General features: G+C 38.0%; 1 protein-coding gene and 9 non-coding genes across 10 annotated transcripts in view; 9 read left to right on the forward strand and 1 right to left on the reverse strand.

The window, feature by feature from the left end:
* The first annotated feature begins 1,245 nt into the window (after nucleotides 1-1,245).
* On the forward strand, nucleotides 1,246-1,317 carry Trnat-cgu (transfer RNA threonine (anticodon CGU)). The gene has a single exon. It is a non-coding gene; the product is annotated as a tRNA-Thr (tRNA).
* A 226-nt stretch (nucleotides 1,318-1,543) lies between these two features.
* Trnat-cgu (transfer RNA threonine (anticodon CGU)) lies at nucleotides 1,544-1,615 on the forward strand. The gene has a single exon. It is a non-coding gene; the product is annotated as a tRNA-Thr (tRNA).
* Nucleotides 1,616-1,834: 219 nt separating this feature from the next.
* On the forward strand, nucleotides 1,835-1,906 carry Trnat-cgu (transfer RNA threonine (anticodon CGU)). Its single transcript has one exon. It is a non-coding gene; the product is annotated as a tRNA-Thr (tRNA).
* Nucleotides 1,907-2,128: 222 nt separating this feature from the next.
* Nucleotides 2,129-2,200, forward strand: Trnat-cgu (transfer RNA threonine (anticodon CGU)). Its single transcript has one exon. It is a non-coding gene; the product is annotated as a tRNA-Thr (tRNA).
* Nucleotides 2,201-2,426: 226 nt separating this feature from the next.
* Trnat-cgu (transfer RNA threonine (anticodon CGU)) lies at nucleotides 2,427-2,498 on the forward strand. Its single transcript has one exon. It is a non-coding gene; the product is annotated as a tRNA-Thr (tRNA).
* Nucleotides 2,499-2,759: 261 nt separating this feature from the next.
* Nucleotides 2,760-2,831, forward strand: Trnat-cgu (transfer RNA threonine (anticodon CGU)). Its single transcript has one exon. It is a non-coding gene; the product is annotated as a tRNA-Thr (tRNA).
* A 218-nt stretch (nucleotides 2,832-3,049) lies between these two features.
* On the forward strand, nucleotides 3,050-3,121 carry Trnat-cgu (transfer RNA threonine (anticodon CGU)). Its single transcript has one exon. It is a non-coding gene; the product is annotated as a tRNA-Thr (tRNA).
* A 232-nt stretch (nucleotides 3,122-3,353) lies between these two features.
* Nucleotides 3,354-3,425, forward strand: Trnat-cgu (transfer RNA threonine (anticodon CGU)). Its single transcript has one exon. It is a non-coding gene; the product is annotated as a tRNA-Thr (tRNA).
* Nucleotides 3,426-3,632: 207 nt separating this feature from the next.
* Nucleotides 3,633-3,703, forward strand: Trnat-cgu (transfer RNA threonine (anticodon CGU)). Its single transcript has one exon. It is a non-coding gene; the product is annotated as a tRNA-Thr (tRNA).
* A 1,101-nt stretch (nucleotides 3,704-4,804) lies between these two features.
* The window catches only part of LOC139939171 (ATPase MORC2-like), a 35,004-nt gene continuing 17,471 nt past the window's right edge, over nucleotides 4,805-22,337 (reverse strand). The window contains exons 13-26 of the mRNA XM_071934945.1: nucleotides 21,565-21,719; nucleotides 21,056-21,187; nucleotides 20,355-20,460; nucleotides 19,476-19,569; nucleotides 18,794-18,832; nucleotides 16,134-16,205; nucleotides 15,212-15,394; nucleotides 14,720-14,809; nucleotides 13,592-13,739; nucleotides 12,263-12,404; nucleotides 10,897-11,322; nucleotides 10,201-10,333; nucleotides 9,763-9,879; nucleotides 4,805-9,107 (exon numbers count right to left, since the gene is read on the reverse strand). Of these exons, the coding sequence (XP_071791046.1) occupies nucleotides 9,024-9,107; nucleotides 9,763-9,879; nucleotides 10,201-10,333; nucleotides 10,897-11,322; nucleotides 12,263-12,404; nucleotides 13,592-13,739; nucleotides 14,720-14,809; nucleotides 15,212-15,394; nucleotides 16,134-16,205; nucleotides 18,794-18,832; nucleotides 19,476-19,569; nucleotides 20,355-20,460; nucleotides 21,056-21,187; nucleotides 21,565-21,719 (1,921 nt within the window). The 3' untranslated portion in view covers nucleotides 4,805-9,023. The remainder of the gene's footprint in view (nucleotides 9,108-9,762; nucleotides 9,880-10,200; nucleotides 10,334-10,896; nucleotides 11,323-12,262; nucleotides 12,405-13,591; nucleotides 13,740-14,719; nucleotides 14,810-15,211; nucleotides 15,395-16,133; nucleotides 16,206-18,793; nucleotides 18,833-19,475; nucleotides 19,570-20,354; nucleotides 20,461-21,055; nucleotides 21,188-21,564; nucleotides 21,720-22,337) is intronic.

Consider the following 22,337-nt stretch of genomic DNA (forward strand, 5'->3'; position numbering starts at 1 on the left):
TTTACTTCACGTTTTCTGCCAAATCACAAGTATTAACTACCGTACTCACGAAAGAATATAACTCGGCGTAGGAACTCCCATGGAAAAGTGTGTGTCGACGCAATGCCGAAACTCAGGACAGGTACCTCCATGGTCTAACACACTCCCTTGTCGAGACCTCGTCGGAAGCTCAAGAGAGCAGAGTAGCTTTTTACCATGCCCGATGGTGGCCCCGGAGATGTTCCCGTTCTTAAACACACTCCTTCTTACGTGTATACAGCAGTAATTACCCGGCCCTATAATCCTATACAGAATTCCTGAGATTCCCAGAACACAATGCAGACCCCGGTACACCATGCAACATACCAAGCACCAATGGTGCTTTTGTATAGATTCAAAATGTATTGATTGAAAATGAACGGTCCTTGTTTTCTTTCTAGTTTTATATAATGTAGAGGGAGCGAGAAAATAATATTATGCAGAGTACCAAAGCATAATGTATACAAGGGAAAGTAAACAATCCCATTTAGTAATCACTCTTATAATTAATGCTAATACAAACTTGTTAGAAGCCTACATCAGCTTTCGATAGATAAAGATTTTTGATAAACATTTCACCCCAAAGTGGCTATTTAAAAACACATAATTTGTTTTGTTCTGACGTGTATATTTGTGCCTTTAACACTGGAAGGCGCGGTGGCCTAGTGGTAAGGCGTTTGTCTCGTAAACAAAAGATCGGGAGTTCGCCTCCCTCTCGTGCCTATTTTCCTTTTTATTTGCGTGTTCCAAGACTCAATTATTGTTACACACTTATCTTTCGATCTAATACTTTTGTGCCAGATCCTTTTGGTTAACAAAGTTAATAAATGGGGTAGTCCACAACCCGTTTTGTGGCGCGGTGGCCTAGTGGTAAGGCGTCTGTCTCGTGAACAGAAGATCGAGGGTTCCACTCCTCTCGTGCCCTTTTGGGTTTTTTTTCTATGCATACGTTACCGGAGGACAACGTTCATAAAAACGCTGGGAAACGCAGCTTTGTAAAAATGTTTAACTCCCTCTCGTGCCGTTGGTAAATCTTTATTTAAGTTATCCGAGAATAAACTCAAGCATTTTGTCACAAACATAACCAGGGATATATAGTTAAAATAAAAACTGCTTGGTAAAGTAGGACCAATATCTTTGGTTTCATTTTTCTCCTTTGAAGAATACCTTGATTTTTTATTTTTAGAAAGTTAACAATTGGGGCAGGCAGTCCTCATCTCTTCACGTGGCGCGGTGGCCTAGTGGTAAGGCGTCTGTCTCGTAAACAGAAGATCGAGGGTTCAACTCCCTCTCGTGCCTTTTTTGTTGTTCTTTTATTCGTGTCATTCAAGAATCAACTCAAACATTATTTTGTTCGAGAAATTTTTGGGAAGAGTTCATAAAAACGCAGGGAAGTGCGGCCCATCTGTTTCGTAGAATGTTTTTTGTTTTTTTAAACGCTGACTTTCATCTCTAGACCAAATTGTGTGTCAGATTCCTTTGTTTAAGAAAGTTGATAGTTGTGGCAGTCCACATCACGTCATGTGGCGCGGTGGCCTAGTGGTAAGGCGTCTGTCTCGTAAACAGAAGATCGAGGGTTTGACTCCCTCTCGTGCCTTTTTGGCCTTTTATTTGCGTCATCCAAGAATCAACTCAACATTATTTTGTTCAATAAGTTATCGGGAAGAGTTCATAAAAAACGCAGGGAATGCAGCCCACTGTTTCGTAGAATGTTTTTGTTTTTTCAAACGCCGACTTTCATCTCTAGACCAAACATTGTGCCATATTCATTTATTTAAGAAAGTTGATAGTTGTGGCAGTCCACTTCTCGTCATGTGGCGCGGTGGCCTAGTGGTAAGGCGTCTGTCTCGTAAACAGAAGATCGAGGGTTCGACTCCCTCTCGTGCCTTTTTTGGCCTTTTATTTGCGTCATCCAAGAATCAACTCAACATTATTTTGTTCAATAAGTTATCGGGAAGAGTTCATAAAAAACGCAGGGAATGCGGCCCACTGTTTCGTAGAATGTTTTTGTTTTTTCAAACGCCGACTTTCATCTCTAGACCAAACATTGTGCCATATTCATTTATTTAAGAAAGTTGATATAGTTGTGGCAGTCCACTTCTCGTCATGTGGCGCGGTGGCCTAGTGGTAAGGCGTCTGTCTCGTAAACAGAAGATCGAGGGTTCGACTCCCTCTCGTGCCTTTTTTGGTCTTTTATTTGCGTCATCCAAGAATCAACTCAACATTATTTTGTTCAATAAGTTATCGGGAAGAGTTCATAAAAACGCAGGGAAGTGCGGCCCATCTGGTTCGTATAATGTTTTTTGTTTTTTTTTAAACGCCGACTTTCTTATCTCTAGACCAAACACTGTGCCAGATCCATTTGTTTAAGAAAGTTGATAGTTGGGGCAGTTGCGATCACGTCATGTGGCGCGGTGGCCTAGTGGTAAGGCGTCTGTCTCGTAAATAGAAGATCGAGGGTTCGACTCCCTCTCGTGCCTTTTTGGCCTTTTATTAGCGTCATCCAAGAATCAATTAAACATTATTTTGTTCAATAAGTTATCGGGAAGAGTTCATAAAAACGCAGGGAAGTGCGGCCCATCTGTTTCGTAGACTGTTTTTTTTAATTTGTATAACGCCAACTTTCTTATCTCTAAACCAAATACTTTGCCAGATCCCTTTAGGAAAGTTGATAGTTGGGGCAGTCCCATGGAGCTATATAAAAGTATATAGCTCTATGGGCAGTCCACACCACGTCATGTGGCGCGGTAGCCTAGTGGTAAGGCGTCTGTCTCGTAAACAGAAGATCGAGGGTTCGACTCCCTCTCGTGCCTTTTTTGGCCTTTTATTTGCGTCAACCAAGAATCAACTCAACATTATTATGTTCAATAAGTTATCGGGGGAAGGGTTCATGAAAACGCAGGGAAGTGCGGCCCATCTGTTTCGTAGAAGGTTTTTTTTTTAAACGCCGACTTTCTTATCCCTCGACCAAACACTTTGCCAGATACGTTAAAGAAAGTTGATAGTTGGGGCAGTCCACATCACGTCATGTGGCGCGGTGGCCTAGTGGTAAGGCGTCTGTCTCGTAAACAGAAGATCGAGGGTTCGACTCCCTCTCGTGCCTTTTTGGCCTTTTTATTTGCGTTATCCAATTCGAGCAACTGGTAAACACCGTGGTCTTTTGTCTATGCATACAAATAATCGGGAGATAGGCCCCTAACGTTCGTTAAAACGAAGGCTGGGAATGCCGACCTATGTTTTACTTTTTTCAAGACCCTAATTCCTGTGACTCAAACATTGTGCCAGATTCTTAAGTTAAAGAAGGTTAATAATTTGTGCGATTTAAATTCGCATGTGGCGCGGTGGCCTAGTGGTAAGGCGTCTGTCTCGTAAACAGAAGATCGAGGGTTCGACCCCCTCTCGTGCCTTTTTAATGTTCTTTCATGTTCATTGTCCATAATTATGTGGTCCTTTCTCTGCTATGCAAAACGTTATCGGGACATATAGTTAATACAAAAAAATGCATAGTTTTGTTTTTATCTTTGAAAATTCTTATTTTAAACGCCGACCCTTCTGTGGCTCAAACACTGTGCCAGATTATGGTTAACAATGGGGCAGTCCACAAATAGCCACGTGGCGCGGTGGCCTAGTGGTAAGGCGTCTGTCTCGTAAACAGAAGATCGAGGGTTCGACTCCTCTCGTGCCTTTTTGGCCTTTTATTTGCGTGACCGAGAATCAACTCAAGCATATATTGGGGGAAAAGAGTTCCAAAAGGATGGGAATGTAGACACCCCCAATCATATCCGCCCGATATTGTGAACTCTATACTGACCTCTGTTTAATACCGTCCCGTAAAGTATGTTAGGTTTATTGGGAGCTAAAAAAAATCATGAAGGATATTGTGCTAATAATAATGTAGATTTATTCCATAGGAAACAGAAAAACGTATAATACCTCTTACCTTACATTAAAACGTAACAAAGTTATTCTCCGAAACACGATTTTAAAAACACGAGGTCATGGGCGGCTATTTGATGTGAAAAAGAGCGCCCTTAATTGGCCAAAGCTGGAGAACTGTGCACAAACCGTATTGGGAAATTACGCCGATGACTACAAGGGGTCATTTGCATGTCATTATCCCAGACAGGCAGTTTTCTACTCCCGACTGAAAAAGCCGCGATGAGATGTGCATTTTTGACTTGAATTATTTATTACTAAAATGCACATTTAAGCGTAAAATGTCATAAAAGGGTAATAGTTAAAATATTGAGATTATCCTGTAGCCCCTGTTATAAGACGAGGAGGCAAATCTTAAAAGAGATCCTCTTAATCATCGGAAAAGGGAGTTGCACTGTGGAAGCACTCTAGGGGGTGGGGGAGGACACAGGAGTTCATCTGATCATCTGAAAAGTGTTATGCCTGCATTGGGGGTTTTTGCAATTCACGGGATTTGCAAACGTATGTACGAATAATATAGGATTTGAGGCATTGCATGGTGAGGTATCGGTACGTTTGGTTTGTGGTAACACCATGTATCTAGTGTATCGTATCTTCTTGCCAGAATGAGTTTGTTCTTGGAGAACTGTCTTGCTTTATTTTACTAACGCGGAGTAGATTGTTCAGGTGCTCGGGAGACTTCTCAGTTCTGAAAAGAACTGCCCTGCTTATTAACTATTACATGGGCGGATGGTATAGACATAGGCTGGGACTACTAGTTTGTACAAAACATAAAACATTTTTCACGTCACAAGCTGATGTCCACACAAACATGGACACAAAACAAGAGTCAACTCTTAAATTAGGTCGTCATAATTATACAAATCTTGTTTTATTTACAGTGTTTACAAAATGTGCACGAATCTGTTTAAGTCTTCACAGTGATAATAAAAAATAATAGTTAACACATAGCAACAAGATTGCTAAATGAACCTAGGCCTACTGTTTTAAAGAGCAAGCTCTTAAAAAAACACAATTCTGCACAGCTCTTTAATTTTAAACAAGCAAAGCATGATAACTGAACTTGATAACTTCTGAACACAGACTTGGACTGAACCAACTTGACAATTGTTGTTCTTTTTACTAAATCTTACCAAATTGACAAACAGCACACATTGACAAAACAATCACACAATACAAAATGCATACAAAAATAAATATATCGTTAAAGAGTTTCTGTTAAAATGATAAGCAACAAATCTGCAGTTTAAAATAAAAAAAGAACTGTAATTCTACACGGCGATGCATGCGTTTTAGCTAATAATCTAATAAGCATATTACAAGCAAACTAGAACAAAAACAGAACAGCTTATCGACAGAATATGCCACAACCATGTTATTTTGCAAACTAACACATGATAAGACAGACAAAACAACTGAAGTGTTGCATGGTATTGCATCAGTTCAAAGAACTTTTGCTACTGGCCATTTTCACACAAAAAAGTATTGCTGTATCGAATAAGCAAAAACCACAACGATTAGAATTTGGCTTTGAGCTTCATTCTTCCAATTTAAAGAGACAAGGTAACAGACCAAACATTGTGCTGTCATCTGGTTTCCCACCCATTAAACCTAATGTAACAAAACTGAGGCTTACCTACAAAAACAGTCTGGTCCCTTTGAATGAAACACTGAGAATTTCCACTGTCATTGTCATTTGGATTATTGTAACACACTTGTATTATGTGGAGTACATGTATTAAAAATGATGGGCCAATGTGCATACCAAGGCATATGGCAAGGGCATTTTGGCAATTTTCACTATTGTATCATGCACACCAACATTAACGTTTACCCATTCAAACATGTACTAATGTAACCAAATAAACTGAAGAAATAAGAACTAATCTCTAGGAATGATTGCCATAGCACAGAAGCGAATAATTATAACAAAGAAAGCTGCATAGTGTCTCTAAAATAATAAAGATCTAGGCCTGATATCATACTGATAATATCATGTAAAAAAAAAGTTTGAGTAAGTAATGCTTAACATAGATGAACATACTAAAAATTACTGTTAAGTAGTCTTGGCATGCTGAAGCTACATGTATCTGCAAACAAATACAATGCATGACATTCCATCCTAAAACACTTTAAAAAATCTGTTGTATCCAACATTCATACAACCCACAACATTCACACATCAACTGTTTGTAGTACCCTCACAAGCCATGACGGAAACATTTGTATATGTCACAGTATCCAAACAAAATAACCACTGTAACAGCCGACAAGAGATTCACTCCATGCATTGAACTTTCAACAAGTACATGAACAGTTTCATCCCAAAACCCCTCCAAGAACATCAATTATGTTAAGTTGAGATTTGACAGACACAAGGTTACGCTTCATTGACGGACTGAAGAAACCTGCACAGAACAACCAAACAGTCGAGGTAGCCTACCTTTTTAGCCACACCTGACAACGAGACAATGTGAATACAGATGGTCTTGACCAGTTCCTACAAGACCAGACAAAAGATGCTTACGCAAAACAAATTAAACTACATGTCTTAATCCCACAAGTTTTTCAACAACAAATACAAATAAAAACCATTTCAGCCGTATTATCAGATTTTAAGAGCAAAACGAACTTCTGCTTCAACACATTGTAAAAAAACAACATTTTGGGAAAGGTTCTGAAATTGCAACAAATTCAACACTGAACACTCAACACACAACTGCAGGGATGAAATTGCTTAGAAATGTACACACATCAAATTGAAAGTACACTAGGCCAGTGCAACCAACACCAGACATGTGTCTTTGGTCTACATTTTGTGAAGACCAGCGAAGCAGGGAATGTGATGCAAGTTTAGGTCTGGTAGTTTGAGCCTTATTTTATAGAGCTGCTGTTGACGCAGAACATTATGCCGTTTCTTGCGCCTGTTTTGCCTGCGACTCACTCCACGCTTGATTTTCCTTTGGAGACAACTGCCAAGTAGACTCTCTGCTTAAACCAAATCTTTGAAGTTGGGCTACAGTCTTGAAATTCCTCAGTGTATTATATTAAAGGCTCATTGAGAATGACACAACTTCCAAGATTTAAAGATCCTGATTGAATGACAATAGGCACCATCTAGACAACCATCTAGGTATTGTATCTTCCAGTTAGCTATTCTTCATTTCAGTACACAATGACAATTTGTATGCACCATCTACATTGTGTACAGCCACAAGACGTCTCAATCAGCTAGTCTTCATTCCAGTACATATCCATCAAAGAAAATGAAAACTCCTATCATCACTGTAGCATATTCAGCAACAACTCCTGTAAGCTCTAACAGCAATAATCCTCTTGGCACTCGAGATTGGAGATTTTGAACTTATTAAAATCTTGTCTGCAAAAGTTAAAGGGAACATACACGCAAATATTTTGCCTCTTATTTGAGCTGCACCGACTCCTGTCTATACTTGAGCATGATCCGTAGTCAGCAACAACTCCTGAAAGCTCACACTGCTATAATACTCTTGGCAACAGCTTAGGTCCTCCTGGAACTCTAGATTGGAGGTTCTGAACCTCTTAAAGTCTAGTCTGCAGAAGTTAAAGGGAACATACATGTATATATTTTGCCTTTCTATTTAAGCTGCAGGGACTCCTATGATTACTGGAGCATGATCTGTAGTCAGCAACAACTCATGAAAGCCCTCACTGCTATAATACTCTTCACAAAAGCTTAGGTCCTCCTGGAACTCTAGATTGGAGGTTCTGGACCTCTTAAAGTCTAGTCTGCAGAAGTTAAAGGGAACATACATGCATATATTTTGCCTTTCTATTTAAGCTGCAGGGACTCCTATGATTACTGGAGCATGATCTGTAGTCAGCAACAACTCATGAAAGCCCTCACTGCTATAATACTCTTCACAAAAGCTTAGGTCCTCCTGGAACTCTAGATTGGAGGTTCTGGACCTCTTAAAGTCTAATCTGCAGAAGCTAAAGGGAACATACATGTATATATTTTGCCTTTCTATTTAAGCTGCAGGGACTCCTATGATTACTGGAGCATGATCTGTAGTCAGCAACAACTCATGAAAGCCCTCACTGCTATAATACTCTTCACAAAAGCTTAGGTCCTCCTGGAACTCTAGATTGGAGGTTCTGGACCTCTTAAAGTCTAGTCTGCAGAAGTTAAAGGGAACATACATGCATATATTTTGCCTTTCTATTTAAGCTGCAGGGACTCCTATGATTACTGGAGGATGATCTGTAGTCAGCAACAACACATGAAAGCCCTCACTGCTTAAATACTCTTCGCAAAAGCTTAGGTCCTTCTGGAACTCTAGATTGGAGGTTCTGAACCTCTTCAAGTCTAGTCTGCAGAAGTTAAAGGGAACATACATGCATATATTTTGCCTTTCTGTTTGAGCTGTCAGGACTCCTATCATTACTAGAGCACTATCCGTAGTCATCAACAACTCCTGAAAGCTATCACTGTAATCCTCTAGGCAACAGCTTAATCAACTTGGCAATCAAGATTGCAGGTTTTAAACCACTTAAAGTCTAGTCTGCAGAAGGTAACAGGAATATACATACATACATACATGTTTCCTTTCATTTTGAGCTGCAGGGACACCTATCAATACTTGTGCATGATCCGTAGTCAGCAACAACTCCTGAAAGCTCTTACTGTAATCCTTTTGGCAACGGCTTAATCATCTTGGCACCAAAGATTTGAGGTTCTGAACCTCTTCAAGTCTCATTTGTTGAAGTTAAAGGGAACATATATATTTTTGCCTATTGGGCTGCAGGGACTGCTTTTCACATCTCGATCAATCCCACTGCTGCAACCATCTCTCTGCATGTACCCTGGTGGCTACAATTTCATCAAATGTAGTTGTTTGACAGGAACAATGCATTATGAAAATCTCCTTGCAGTAATGTTGAACTCTTTATCAAGACCCTTTATCGCTTATTTTGGACAATCCTAGGTTTCCAAATTCAACTTGCAACTCCACTATGACATGTTTCCTTCAGGACTTGGCAAATATGTCTCAATTATATAGTAGTCATCATTGTGTAGAATTAACAGTTCATTCGTCCTGCATGGCTTGTTTTACACAAGCAGCAAGCATGAGGTCCACTTCCTCCCCACCCGTATCAGTCACAACAATCTCCTTTACCATGAAGAAAAAACAAAAGTACAACATCAACCTAATACCAGATTATTAAAAAGTTATTTTCAAGTTTTGCAAAAGTGGTACATGTTGGTGGTTTAGCCCACTACAATGCTAGCTGCTTAATAAACACACATGATACAGGGTACAAAGTTGGGGATACCATTTTTTACAAAAGAAAATTTCTATAATACAACCATAGGATATGCGCAAAAAAAGGCCAGTAGGTTGTGATGGCGACTGCTCTATATTCTGACACCACTATTTTCCGACAACCCTCTCTTGATTATACATGCTATGGTTGGGTTAGGGTTAGGGTTCGGAAATGGAAAATACATCAAGGGTGTCGGAACATAGGTGTGTATCTGGTTATGATCAATTGCCTTTTTCCTGAGGGGGCATGACTATTTTTCTCAAGTAAAGGGCACTTCTATGCAAAAACTATGGTTTTCTACACACAGGGAATGATATAAGAAAGGGCAAATTGCACAATAATCTTGTGGCTCAGGTTAAGTGGTTCTTCTACATTAATATTACAGATCAAAGTGAAGAATTATTTCATCATTGCCAATTGAAAAGTTGTGATTTCAATTACATCAAACCCCATTTCTGTCAAGTCATGGGGAGTCAGGAGCAGTAAAAAGGGAATACTTACATCGTTAATTGACCTGAGTAGTTGAGAAATGAGTTTTCTGAGTTCAACAAGTTTAAGTTTGGTGGCTTCAGTCTCTCTGGCTTTCTCGGCTGCCTCTGCCTGAAAACCTCCAACAAGCTGGGGGAAAACAAGTTGATAACTTACTTGACAAACCACAGACGGAGTTACCCCAAATGAACTTGGAATGGTGGGAGTATAATCAGGTGAGATTCGAGGTAGCACCATGTGTAAATTTCTTTTGAGTAGTGTTGGTCTGACAGAGTTGTAAACCACTGGTTCTTTTCAGAACCAACACTACACAACAGGGATTTACACATGGTGCTACCGCAAACCTCAACTGACTGGACAATTCTGATTAACTATCAAGACCTTGATAGAAGGCAAAGCTCCTATCAAGTCACACAATTTTTTTCATGACAGTTTAATCTAGCTACTTACATTTCGAAGTCCCTTCTCGTATTGGTCAAAGAAATCGTCCAGCGAGAAATCACAAAGCTGATCTAGAGAAAGGCTGTTGATCATTTCTTTGTTCATTGGCCACTGTGGCGGCAAGAAATAGCGTAGACATTTCCTGTAATGAAAACAAAATGTTTTGGGGGTTGAACAAAGAAAAATTGACTAGAGCGGGACTGGAACCAATGACCTCCGGATTAACGTGATGCCGCTCTACCCACCAAGTTATCTAGCACTATGTTGGCGGTCTCCCTTTTTGTCAATACATTTACAAAATCTGGTAGTGGTACTTTTAGAAGAAAGAAACATTTATTCCAGGCTTAGTATTGACTCTGGACTTTGTTACTTGTATCATGATTGTCCAAGTAGTGTTTATAATCCCCGAGGTGCCATTATTCAGGAATAGAAATTGCCAAAGGAAGCGGGACGGGACTAACAGCTTTACATCCCTTTCAAAGGATGAAGCAGCGCCTTGAACACCCAGCAGGGTGGATAAGTGCGCATTACAAGTCTTTATTATTATTAAAATCAAGCTTGAGTGTCTTGCTTAAGGACACGACTTGGATCGAACCCACACTTTGCTGATCAGGAACACCAGAGTTTGAATCCAGTGCTCTTCCTAAATTCCTAACGACTTGCAACAATTTTCTCGAATCCGAGGTAAAATAACTCAATAGGTACCTATATCCCATGGCAAGTTTATTCTCAACGGTTGACGAGACTGTCTGGATACTCTTGGAATCCTTGGAAACCATCACAGCTTCTGCCTTGTCTTCTTTTATCTGTTCTTCTGCCTTGTCTTCTTTTATCTGTTCCTCTTCCACATCATCCTTCTTGACTGGCACATTTGCATTGGGGGTAACTGTAGCTTTAGGAGGGTCCACCGTCTTGGCGGGAGGACTGACCGTCTTTGTTGGTGTGGATGGAGGGGACGCTACTGGTTTGACTTTTGTTGTTGTAGTGGGAGTTACTTTCTGAACAGCAGGTTCATGGGTCGGGGCTGATATTTTCGGCAAGGTATCTTCAGGTATTGTTGTTGAAAACTCTTCTTCTTCAAGTTCATTAGAGGGGGTCGCCAATCTGAGTTCTTTACTGTCTTTATCATAACTGCAGACAAAATTAGAAATCAAGGTGTTAACAAAGAATTACTGATTGCCTTTTAAGTATGAAACATCGATTTAAAAAAAATTATTTCATCTTTCCAAGACATACATATCATACAACCCACATTGTAAACAATTTATAAGGATCTTGAAGAAAACACTAAATAACTGTATATGTTTTGTGCATGTTTGAATGAGCATGTTGATTTCGGCAAAAGATTAATAAATAAATAAGAAACCCAATATGGTTGACACTTTTATAGCACATGTTATAATTTATTATTTACCCTTTACACCGATGTGCATTAAGAACTGTATAATCGATCAGGCCTGTATGCTTTGTCTTTGAACTAGAGCAAGGGCACCAAGGCATTTCCTAGGGCACCCTATAAGGAAGTTGTAAATATCTACTGGAGCATTTCAGGGGCACCAAGGCAATGACCAGAGGGCTTGGGGGCAATCACCTTGTTGCCTCAGTGAAGTATCAGGCCTGCTCAGTACTTTCCCGAACCCACAGCCTTTGCATTGCTAGAGCAGATGTCTTACCACTAGCCACCGAGGTACCCCCCCCCCCCCCCCAGGCTAGAGGCAGTTTGAATCCTATGTGCACCTACATGTTCTTAAAGGCAGTGGACACTATTGGTAATTACTCAAAATAATTATTATCATAAAACCTCTCTTGATGACAAGTGATGGGGAGAGGATGATGGTATAAAACATTGTGAAAAACAGCTCCCTCTGAAGTGAAGTAGTTTTCAAGAAAGAAGTAACGATTGATTGAGCTCAAATTTTCACAGGTTTGTTATTTTATGCATATGTTGAGATACACCAACTGTGAGGCCTAGTCCTTGACAATTACTAATAGTGTCCACTGCTTTTTAAAAAAAACATTACCAGTCATGTCTGAACCTTTTATAAAATGTCAGCATGGGTTTGTTCATTACCTCTTGTCGTATTTGTCTTTAGGATGGAGATCAAACTTGACCTTCCACCTGATGACGCTGCCTCCAGGTTTCTGAAAGACTTTGACGACCTTGCCTGCATACCACTTGCCATCAACAAAAGCCTCCACCTGTTTACCAACATCTTTGGGAAAGAGTACATTGTAATTAGCATTTACAAATTGATTAATTTGCTATTTCATGTTTCATGTAATATTTTAGGTTTAGTCTTGAAGACAATCGGAGCATACTAATCAACCACCGTTTTTTTTCCCAGAACCACCACTACTCAAAAGAGATTTACACATGGTGCTACTGCAATCCTCATCTAATTATACTCCCACCATGCATGGTTAAAAATCCTACTTCTGTTCAGATGAATCTTTATGGCGTTTTGTGAAACGCAGTAGAGTATATTTATATAGGTAACTGCGCAATATAAATGTTCGTTTTATTATTATTATAAACTTAGCTTAGGAAAACAAATGTTAAAATTTCCCTGTGTCTGACTACACAAAACAGTTCATGTGGTAATTCTATGAATTTAAACTTTACACCATTTTCACTACAAGATCTTATTATACCCTGAAACCAACTCTCTGGATCTAAGAATGTGTACATTACTGCTTAAATTGTGGAGTAACCCTTTCAATCAATCAATCAATCGATCAATCAATCGATTAATCAATCGTAAATATTATATGGCGCCATATTCCAACGATGATTGCTCATGGCGCCCTACTAGGAGACATACGCCTTTTGGCGACAGTTATTTTTTTAACTTTTATGCTCTCCTGGGCACCCCACTGTTGTTTTACTTTGTTTTCTTAAATATTTTTAAAGTATGTATATGTGCTTGAATGTGATTGCCCGAATAAATATTATTATTATATTATTACAGTAAGCTCTAGTAAACAGGTGAGATTTGAGTGACATCTTAAAAGTCTGTATTGTAGGTGATTGTCTGATATTGTGTGACTGTTCCATATCCTGGGCGCTGCAACAGAAAAGGAGCGTTCACCACAATGGGAGACATTTGGAAAGTCCTGTTTCAACAGTTCTTGCCAGTAGTGCGCATTCTCAGACATACGGGAGCAATACTAAGCTGCAAAAAGGGACTGTTATGTCTGCTACCTCCAGCGTCTCAAAAGACTCCCATGGTGTTTACTTCTAGGAATAAATAATGCAGATCTGTCAGAACTGGAATGCAAGTTATGAGTTGTGTTGTGGAAAGTCAGTAGGCGGGTCAGACTAATACAAGTAGCTAGTAGCCTTAGCAAAGACCCTACCCCCTCCAAGTTAAAATACTAATCGTAAAAATAAGACCCATACTTTCAGTCTCTAGTTGTAGATTGCAAGATGGCACATCTGCCTCCGATGAGGAGCTGTTTACTGTCGAGTCTGTTTCCATCTCTTCATCTGCCGATGATTGAGAGTTCACAGTCAGCCTCCTTTTCTTGGCAGGTTCGGGGGATTTATCCTAAAGACAAAAAAATTTGAAATCAAAATATTTAGTCAGGAGCTAATTTATTAATGACACTATTTTAAAGGCACTGGTCACTTTTGGTAATTGTCAATACCAGTACTCTCACTTGGTGTTTCTCAACATACCCATAAAATAACAAATCGGTGAAAATTTGGGTTCAGTTGGTCAACGAATTTGCAGAATTTGAGAACAATGAAAGACAAAAACTCTGCATTCTTTTGTGTGCTTTCAGATTCATAACAAAAGGCTTCAGCTGAAGTCTTTTATTAATTGAGTGAGAAATAACCTCTTTCTCAAAAACCATGTTACTTCAGAGGGAGCTGTTTATCACAATGTTTTATACTATCAACAGCTCTCCATTGCTTGTTACCCAAGTAAGTTTTATGCTAACAATTATTTTGAGTAATAACCAATAGTGTCCAGTACCTCTAACTGATTGTATTGGGAATAAATAACATTATAATTTGATAGTGTCCTTAAATGGATGTATAATAAATAAGCACTGTGGATGCAGTGGATGTATTTAGGGCCCAAGTCACCATTGATAAAAACAACACTTATTAGACAATAATCATGTGGCTCAGCTATTGGTTCTTCTACATTAATTTACAGATCAAAGTGAAGAATTATTTCATCATTGCCAAGTGATAACTAATGATTTCACTTACAAACATCATCGTCATTGTCCTTTTTTCTTTTTTAATATACGATATTTCCGGGTTAATTGAGGGCGCTTTTTTTTTCATTTCAAAGTTTCAAAGGCATACTATGTATGGTTTGAAGATAAAATGTCCTATCTCCACATTTTTTACAGTTTTGTTGTGTTTGTGCTGCTAAAGCAGCTTATCTATGTGCTTGCTTTTTCACATGTATTTTTTTCGAGTTGGGCTGTTTAGCCATGGAAGGACCGACTGATTGTCTGGATAGAACTTTCTGCCGACTGTCCAAAGAGAGAGTTCCAAGTCTAACATTACCTCACTGCTGGTTGTGTCAATTGACGATGGCTTACTACTGAGCCTCTTAGTAGCAACAGGTTTCTTAACTGCAGGAGCTGGAGGTGCTCTCTGAAAAGTAAAGAGCAAATTTTAGTGAACAAATACCGGCTACTTTGAGGAGTGCAGTAATACCAACAGCAGATGTGTAGGGTGTCAAGGTTGAAGCATCAAATTCAAGTTCTAAATTTAATTTCATAGAGCTGCTTAAGCAGAAAATATCGCTTAACATTTTTTATGATACCGGTCACAAATTGTACTTGTGGCATGGTAGTTTGGCTGGTAACCTTATTTTGGTAAGCATAGATTTGTTACACACTTTTTGTACTTCAGCAGCTCTATGAAATGGGGCCCTGTCCATAGTACAGCAAAACCAAAAAAAAAGCAACAGCACAACAAACACATCGTCTTGCATTGGATCAACCTGTGTATAGATAAAACCTTTTTTGGAGATTTCGGATGAAAAGATTTTACCTGTTGTTTCGCAGCAGGTTTTTTCTGCACCACAGCAGGAGTTGCTTTCTTAGTTTCATATTTGGCAGCTTGTGTGGTAGCGTATCTGCTGTTTGAGGCTGAGGATTGCCTACTGCTGGTTGCCGGCGGGGTAGAGAACCTTCTGTTAGCTTGATTAACAACTGGAGAAGCCTTCCCGACAGGCTAAAGAGAAAGAAATTGTACAAAGCACAAGTATTATAAAAAAATCTGTGGTTGTCAGTGATATTAGAATTTTGGCCAAGGGTGTATAGTGCTCGTATAACCTGCCAACTTTTTAAATCATTTTACTTTTATTAGTGTGTTTTCTTTTATATTTAATCAGCTTGTTTACTTGTGCTTTCATATTGTTTAGTGGTTTTAATGATTTCCATGACAATTTCATCTGAGCAAAAAATAGCAGAAAATCAGTCACATTTGGAACGCTTGGCAAAGTCTTTTTTTGGTAGGCAACCTTAGTGGTTGTTTTGTGCTCAGCTTAATTATGTGCTGAAGCAACTCTTTCAAACTTTGTTCACATTTTGTATTCCTGTAGTAAATTTTATGTGTGTAACAATTGAATCTTCATCGCTTAATTTATACACTGCACCACTGGCCCAAGGCCAGTGATTTTAGTGTTGGGCCAGTAAACTCAAGATGGGACAAGTCCAGTGGTCTTGCCAGTTCAACATCTTTGTCTAAAAAAGAAAAGATGATCATAATTTTAGTTTGTGTCTCACACAATGTAAATAAAAACCTGGTCCAGTAAAGATTCCGAGCTGTCTAAAACTCTTGCCATCTTGTGGGTACCCCCCCCCCCCCAATTTGAGCCCTGATCCCCAGCATGTCTTGAAATTGCACTCACAGTGGTTTCAGTGATATTATTGAGGAGGCAAAGCTGAAAAAAAATCTCGCATTTTATTACCTTATCTTTGTAGCTTTGTACCGGAGATGCTTTGCCAATTGGTTTAGGTGGTTTGGATGGTGGCAGCGAGGTCTGGGGAAAAAATAATAATAATAACCTTTTGATGCATTGATTTTACCTTCATAGAGGAATTAAATGTAAATAAATAACAAGGAAATCATCAATAATGTTCTTAGCGCATGAGATAAAAATGAGTTGGCAATTCAAACTGGTAGTCAGGTCTATTCAGTATTTTGAATAAAAACAGCATAACTTTATGATAAATTGATGAGGAAATAACTGTCAATAAATTACAATAATGATACAGAGTACATGAGATAAATATGGGTTGCCAATTTAATTGCTGTGGTCAGGTAAAGTGAAAAAAAACCAGAACCTTGTGATGCATTGATTTCAGCTTACAAGTACATGAGGAAATAACTCTCAATAAAAAACGAGGAAATCAACAATAATGTTACAAACAGAGAACATGACATAACTATGAGTTGGCAGTTGAATTGCTTTGTTCTGGTATGGTGAATAAAAACAGCATAACCTTTCATGTATTGGTTTGACCTTGAACGAGGAAAGGAAATATGCCAATAAGTAACAAGGAAATTATCAATAATGTAACAGTGTTACAGAGTACATGAAATGAAAATGAGTTGGCAATTTAATCGCTGTGGTCAAGTCTGGTGAATAAAAACAGCACAACCTTGTGATGCATTGATTTGACATTTTGACCTTGCATGAGGAAATAAATGTCAATAAATAACAAGTAAATCAACATGTTACAGAGTACATGAGATGAAAATGAATTGGCAATTTAATCGCTGTTAGTCAGGCAGGTCTGGTGAATAAAAACAGCCAACCTTGTGTACATTGATTTAACATTATTGACCTTGCATGAGGAACTAAATGTCAATAAATAATAAGGAAGTCACAAATGGATGTGAACAAAGTAGAGCAGACAAAAAAAAGAACAAGTTGACAATTTAATCCCTGCAAGATGCCTGACAAAAGAATTTAACCATTTGTTTTGGCTTTATTGTGGCTGCCCCGATTAAATAAAAACAAGATGTTTCATTTTGGTCTCAATATTAAAATAACAATGAAGACTGTTAAAAAGAAATGAAATAGCTCCTTTTCACAGCAGTAGCTTAAGCTACAATGTGATGCAATTAAGATCATCTCACAAACGTTTTTGTTGTCACCAGGGCCCAATTTCATAGAGCTGCTTAAGCAAAAATTTTTGCTTAAGCAAAAATTTCATTGCTTAGTAAAATCAGATTACCGGCCAAGACTCCACTCAATTGTAATGCTAAGTAAACAACAGCTTAATACTAGTCATAAGCAATGTATATGGCAGGAAATTTTGGCCAGTAACATGTGTAAAATAAGCGAGCTATTTTCGTGCTTAAGCAAATTTTTTGCTTAAGCAGCTCTATGAAATTGGCCCCAGTTTTTGAACACACTAAATGATTAAAATAATATTAAAAGTTCAATGAATTTCAATACAAAAGCTGGCTGATTATCCTGCATAGAAATATTTCCACCTGAAATATTGTGGGGAAAATGGAAAAAACAGGACAAGAACCCCAATCATCAATAGAAAACAGCACACATATGAACCAGCCACAATCCCTGACAAAATATGAGCAGTTTCCTGGTTTCACATGAACAGGATCAACTTAATTTGACAGGTTTGCTGTATGAGGTTGGATAAAATGCATAGAATGTCAAAAATGAAAAATACTGAAACATTGAACCAAACAACACATCAAAATAACATAATTAAAGAGTAAATAATGGAATCATAAACAGGGTTAAAGGATCAGCGGTGGTTGAAAAAACTAAATTTAACCCTCCTGGTTCTGTTTCGGTCTAGGAGACAATCTCCACAACGAGGCAGGGACCACAACAAGTAGTATGTATTAATGGATAGAATGTCAAAAATGAAATGACAAATTTTGAAAAAACAAATCAAAACAACAAAATGAAACACAAATAATCGCGTATTTAAAGAGCAAGTTTGAGACAGGGTTAAAGGAGCAGTGGTGGTTGTGAAACTAAATCTAACCCTCCTGGTTTTGTCTTGGTGGGTCTCGTGAGGTTCGTCATCATCTGATATGGTAAACACCTCTGAACCACCTCGCTTTCTCTGAAGAATTATCCCAAAAATGCAAATCTTAACTCCAGGCAAACCATACTAGATCTGTTTATTATTTGCCGATCACAACATTTTAACATAAAGGCCGTGCTGTTTTACATAAACATAAGTTGGATGCATATTGTGTGATTACATACATGGTTTCCCCAAATGCAAATCCAAAAAGATATTTGATCTTCCACTATTGTAGTTCTGCTTTTGCAGCTGCTGTTCCTCTCTTTTTTTTTTACTGGTAACAGATTTGGGAGGCCACTTTTCTACTTTTCTAAAAAATAATCTTCGAACAGAAGTCCCCTCTTGGTGGATTTAATGAGCGCCATTATCTAGATGGAATGGCGCTATACAAATCTGGTTATTATTGCAACGGGGCTGTGTTGGGTTAGGTTGGGGTAGGGCGGGTTGGGCAGGGGCTTAAAACTGTTATTATTATTGGGGGGGGGGCTGAGTTGCTGGTTATATGTCCCAAAATAAAAATAGTCAATACCGGTAATTAATGGTTTAAAAGACGTACCTGAATTTTATCTAGTTTTTCTTGCTTCTTTTTGATGTCCTGCAATAAAAGGAAAATAAGATGTGCTAAATAACCACTTCTTATAAGTCTAACAATACTATTAAAACTTTACTTACACTCAAAAATTTGAAAGTTTTTAAGGACTTGTACAGAGCTGTAAATTGTGCATTTTGTTCTAGAACAGAGATGAATTGTGATGCAACACATTTTGAGCGTTTGATGCAGTTGAGGGTTCCAAATGGTTGATCAACTTACTGGCAAATTGTAAAGAAAACAGGGGGATAATCAGACAATAAATAAATAATAAATAAAACACAGCATTTGAAAGGCGCACTTTCTCTGTATAAACATTTAAAGGCGCCGGTCCATGTCAATAAAAGAAATCTCCAATGTGTTCATAGGCCAGTCTGAAAAGATGTGTTTTAAGGGAGTTTTGGAAGTGAGAAATGTCTTGTGTATCTCTCAGACTTTGAGGCAGAAAATTCCAGAGGCGAGGGCAAGAATAGAGAAGGCCCTATCACCAAAGGAGGCAAGGCGAGTCCAGGAATCAAAAAGATAGATAAGATCATTGCAGTTCCAATATGCATCTTTTGTGCACCTTATGTAGTTATAGCCCCAGATCCTAATTCTCCTCCTGGATACCATGAGAGACAAAGTAATTTAAAATAAATATAAAAATTACCTCTAAAATTTCCTTTTTCTGTTCTTCTGCCGACTTGGTTTCTTTCTTGAACACACCAACTGTGACTGGGACTTTCTGTTCTGCATTCGAGCACCTGTAAAGTAAAGGTTTGAATTCAACTGGTCTTCTGCCACAAGTAGACACCTTTAAGGTCATGTAAAGTTTTACAAAACGAGTTCTGTTCAGTGAAATAAAATTGATGATTCTTTTTGTTCTCTTGTAGTTTTATACTTGTTTACAAGTAAGTTTGATAGCATGCAAAAGCTGACACATAAAGCTGAGGTTGGACCTAACTTTGTATGCATTGAAATTGATACAAAGACCAAACTTAGTTTGCCAACTTCAAAAATAAACATAAAGCCATTTCAATATCAAGCAGAAAACCCCAAGATAAACATCCGTTAGGTGTGTAGCCATAATCATGGGTACATTTTTTTGGCTAAAAAGACACCAAATAAACAGCAAATAAATATTGAGTAACTCTTTGCAGATCTTGTATTCAACAAACTCAAGAACTTTGTATTCATAATTTATTATTATTATTATTATTATTATTATTATTATTATTATTATTATTATTATTATTATTATTATTATTATTATTATTATTATTATTATTATTATTATTATTATTATTATTATTATTATTATTGTTATTATTATTATTATTATTATTATTATTATTATTATTATTATTATTATTATTATTATTATTATTATTATTATTATTATTATTATTATTATTATTATTATTATTATTATTATTATTATTATAATTGACTCAGCGACTGTTATTTGCTCATAAAATGAAAACAAAAAAATGTATACCAAAAAAAGCTTTCATTTTTGTAGTAATTGATAAAATGAAACACAACTAACCTGTTGTGTGTGATATCTGAATTCATGGAACACTGCCAATCATCGGTGAATACTCGGTTGATATTACTAGCAGAGAATGGTATGATCCTCCACTTTAGACAGAAATCTGAAAAAAATATAATAGAATGTATTTTTGCATACAGATAGTGTCCAGTAATATTGGTAAAATTAAAAACGGGCAGAAGGCTAAAACAAATACTAGCTATCTGGTATAAAAAAGGTCAAACAAGTAAAAGGTTGCAATACAAAAAACTAAGAGCTAATTTGTAAAAGTAGCAGGGCAAACTGGCTATTTAAAGGCACTGGACATGTTTGGTAATTGTCAAAGACCAGCATTCTCACTCGGTGTATCCCAACATATGCATAAAATAACACACCTGCGAAATTGTTTGCTCAATTTGTCATCGAAGTTGCAAGAAAATAATGAAAGAAAAAACACCCTTGTCTCACAAATTTGTGTACTTTCAGAAGGCCGATGAAGGCATGAGAAATTACATGTACCTCTTTCTTAAAAACTAAGTGACTTCAGAGGGAGTATATGTTTTATACTATCAACAGTTCTCCGTTGGTCATTACCAAGTAATACTGGTGTATACAAACAATTCCAGTTCCTTTTAAAAGAACAAATAATCGAATAGTAAAGGGCAAATGAGTGAAGGGCAAAACATTTGGATAACAAAATTTGAGATTTGACAACTTACCACACTGCACAAGAGTTGGGGTCTGCATAGCTCTCTTACGGACAAACTTGATGTCCTCAGAGGGTGGATCCTTCCAGTTTTGGCTGACGTACCCAAAGCTCTCCCAGAACTTGGTCACACCGAGAGACCCCGCTACAAACATAAACAACATCATCATCATCATCCCTTACCTCCTATAACTACAGAATGTTGGCTGCAAGTAAGACCTGCAGAGATGTGTTCAGGTAATCTGTTTATGTCCATTCAATAACATTTTCGTGGTATACAATGGACCCTTTTCATGAAAAATGTAAAATGCACATAGCGCGTGCGCACTAACATTGTGGTTGGCAAAAATGAGGGAATATCGCGCTGTTTTGAACACAGCTTTTGGGTGCATGACGCAGACGCGGATGCGCGTCTGCTAAGTGCACAACTCTATGGCGTTTGCCAACCAATCGGGTATGTATGCTTTATACAAAAGTCATCTGCTCACTCAAGGTTCAATTGTTAATGTCTTAAATACTAACTGATGTTGACGTCTTTCCAGTATTGTGAGAGGTGATCTCCCATAGCCTTCAGTAAGTGCCTGAACTCCTTAGCATCAGCAAAGTCTTGCTTGTTGTGTGTGGGTTCTAGCACCAGGTAGGGGACATCTACAAACCCTACAACTCCGCTACATTGCCTGCAGACGAAACAAAAGCGTGTAACAAAATAACTATTTCCGGAGTGGTTTTCTCCATAGCATCTACTATACAAACAAAAAATCTGTTGCTCACTACAACTTCACAAAGGGGAACCTCTAACAACAAAACCTGAACAACAATCTATAAGCATTGATGTCATCCAGCCGCCATCTCAGAGGTAAAATGATGACGAAACAATCACAAAGCACAGATTTGTCTGCGCAGCGCACAGGTTTGGCTGATCAAAAACAAAAACTTATTGCTACAAATTCTAAATCCTTCTTATCAAAAACCTTGTGAAATCAAAAACCTTTCGCAGCACCACAAACTTTCGCAAATCACAACACCTTTCATACTCTATAAACCTGCATATCAAAAAAACTCTCGCTGCATTAAAGCCTCTTGCCATACCAAAACCTTTTCCAAATAAAAAAACTCTTTCAACTCAAACACCTCTCGTTACTCAAAAACCCTACTGAAAGTTCAAAACATTTTGCTACTCAAAAACCTTACTGCAGATCCACAAACTCTCGCCACTGTAAGACCTCTTACTGCACCCGAACCTTTGTTAAATCCCAAAGCCCCAAATCAAAATCTCTTGCAAATAAAAAAATTCT

Source organism: Asterias amurensis, chromosome 6, assembly GCF_032118995.1.
Source record: "Asterias amurensis chromosome 6, ASM3211899v1".
Lineage (NCBI taxonomy): Eukaryota > Metazoa > Echinodermata > Asteroidea > Forcipulatida > Asteriidae > Asterias > Asterias amurensis.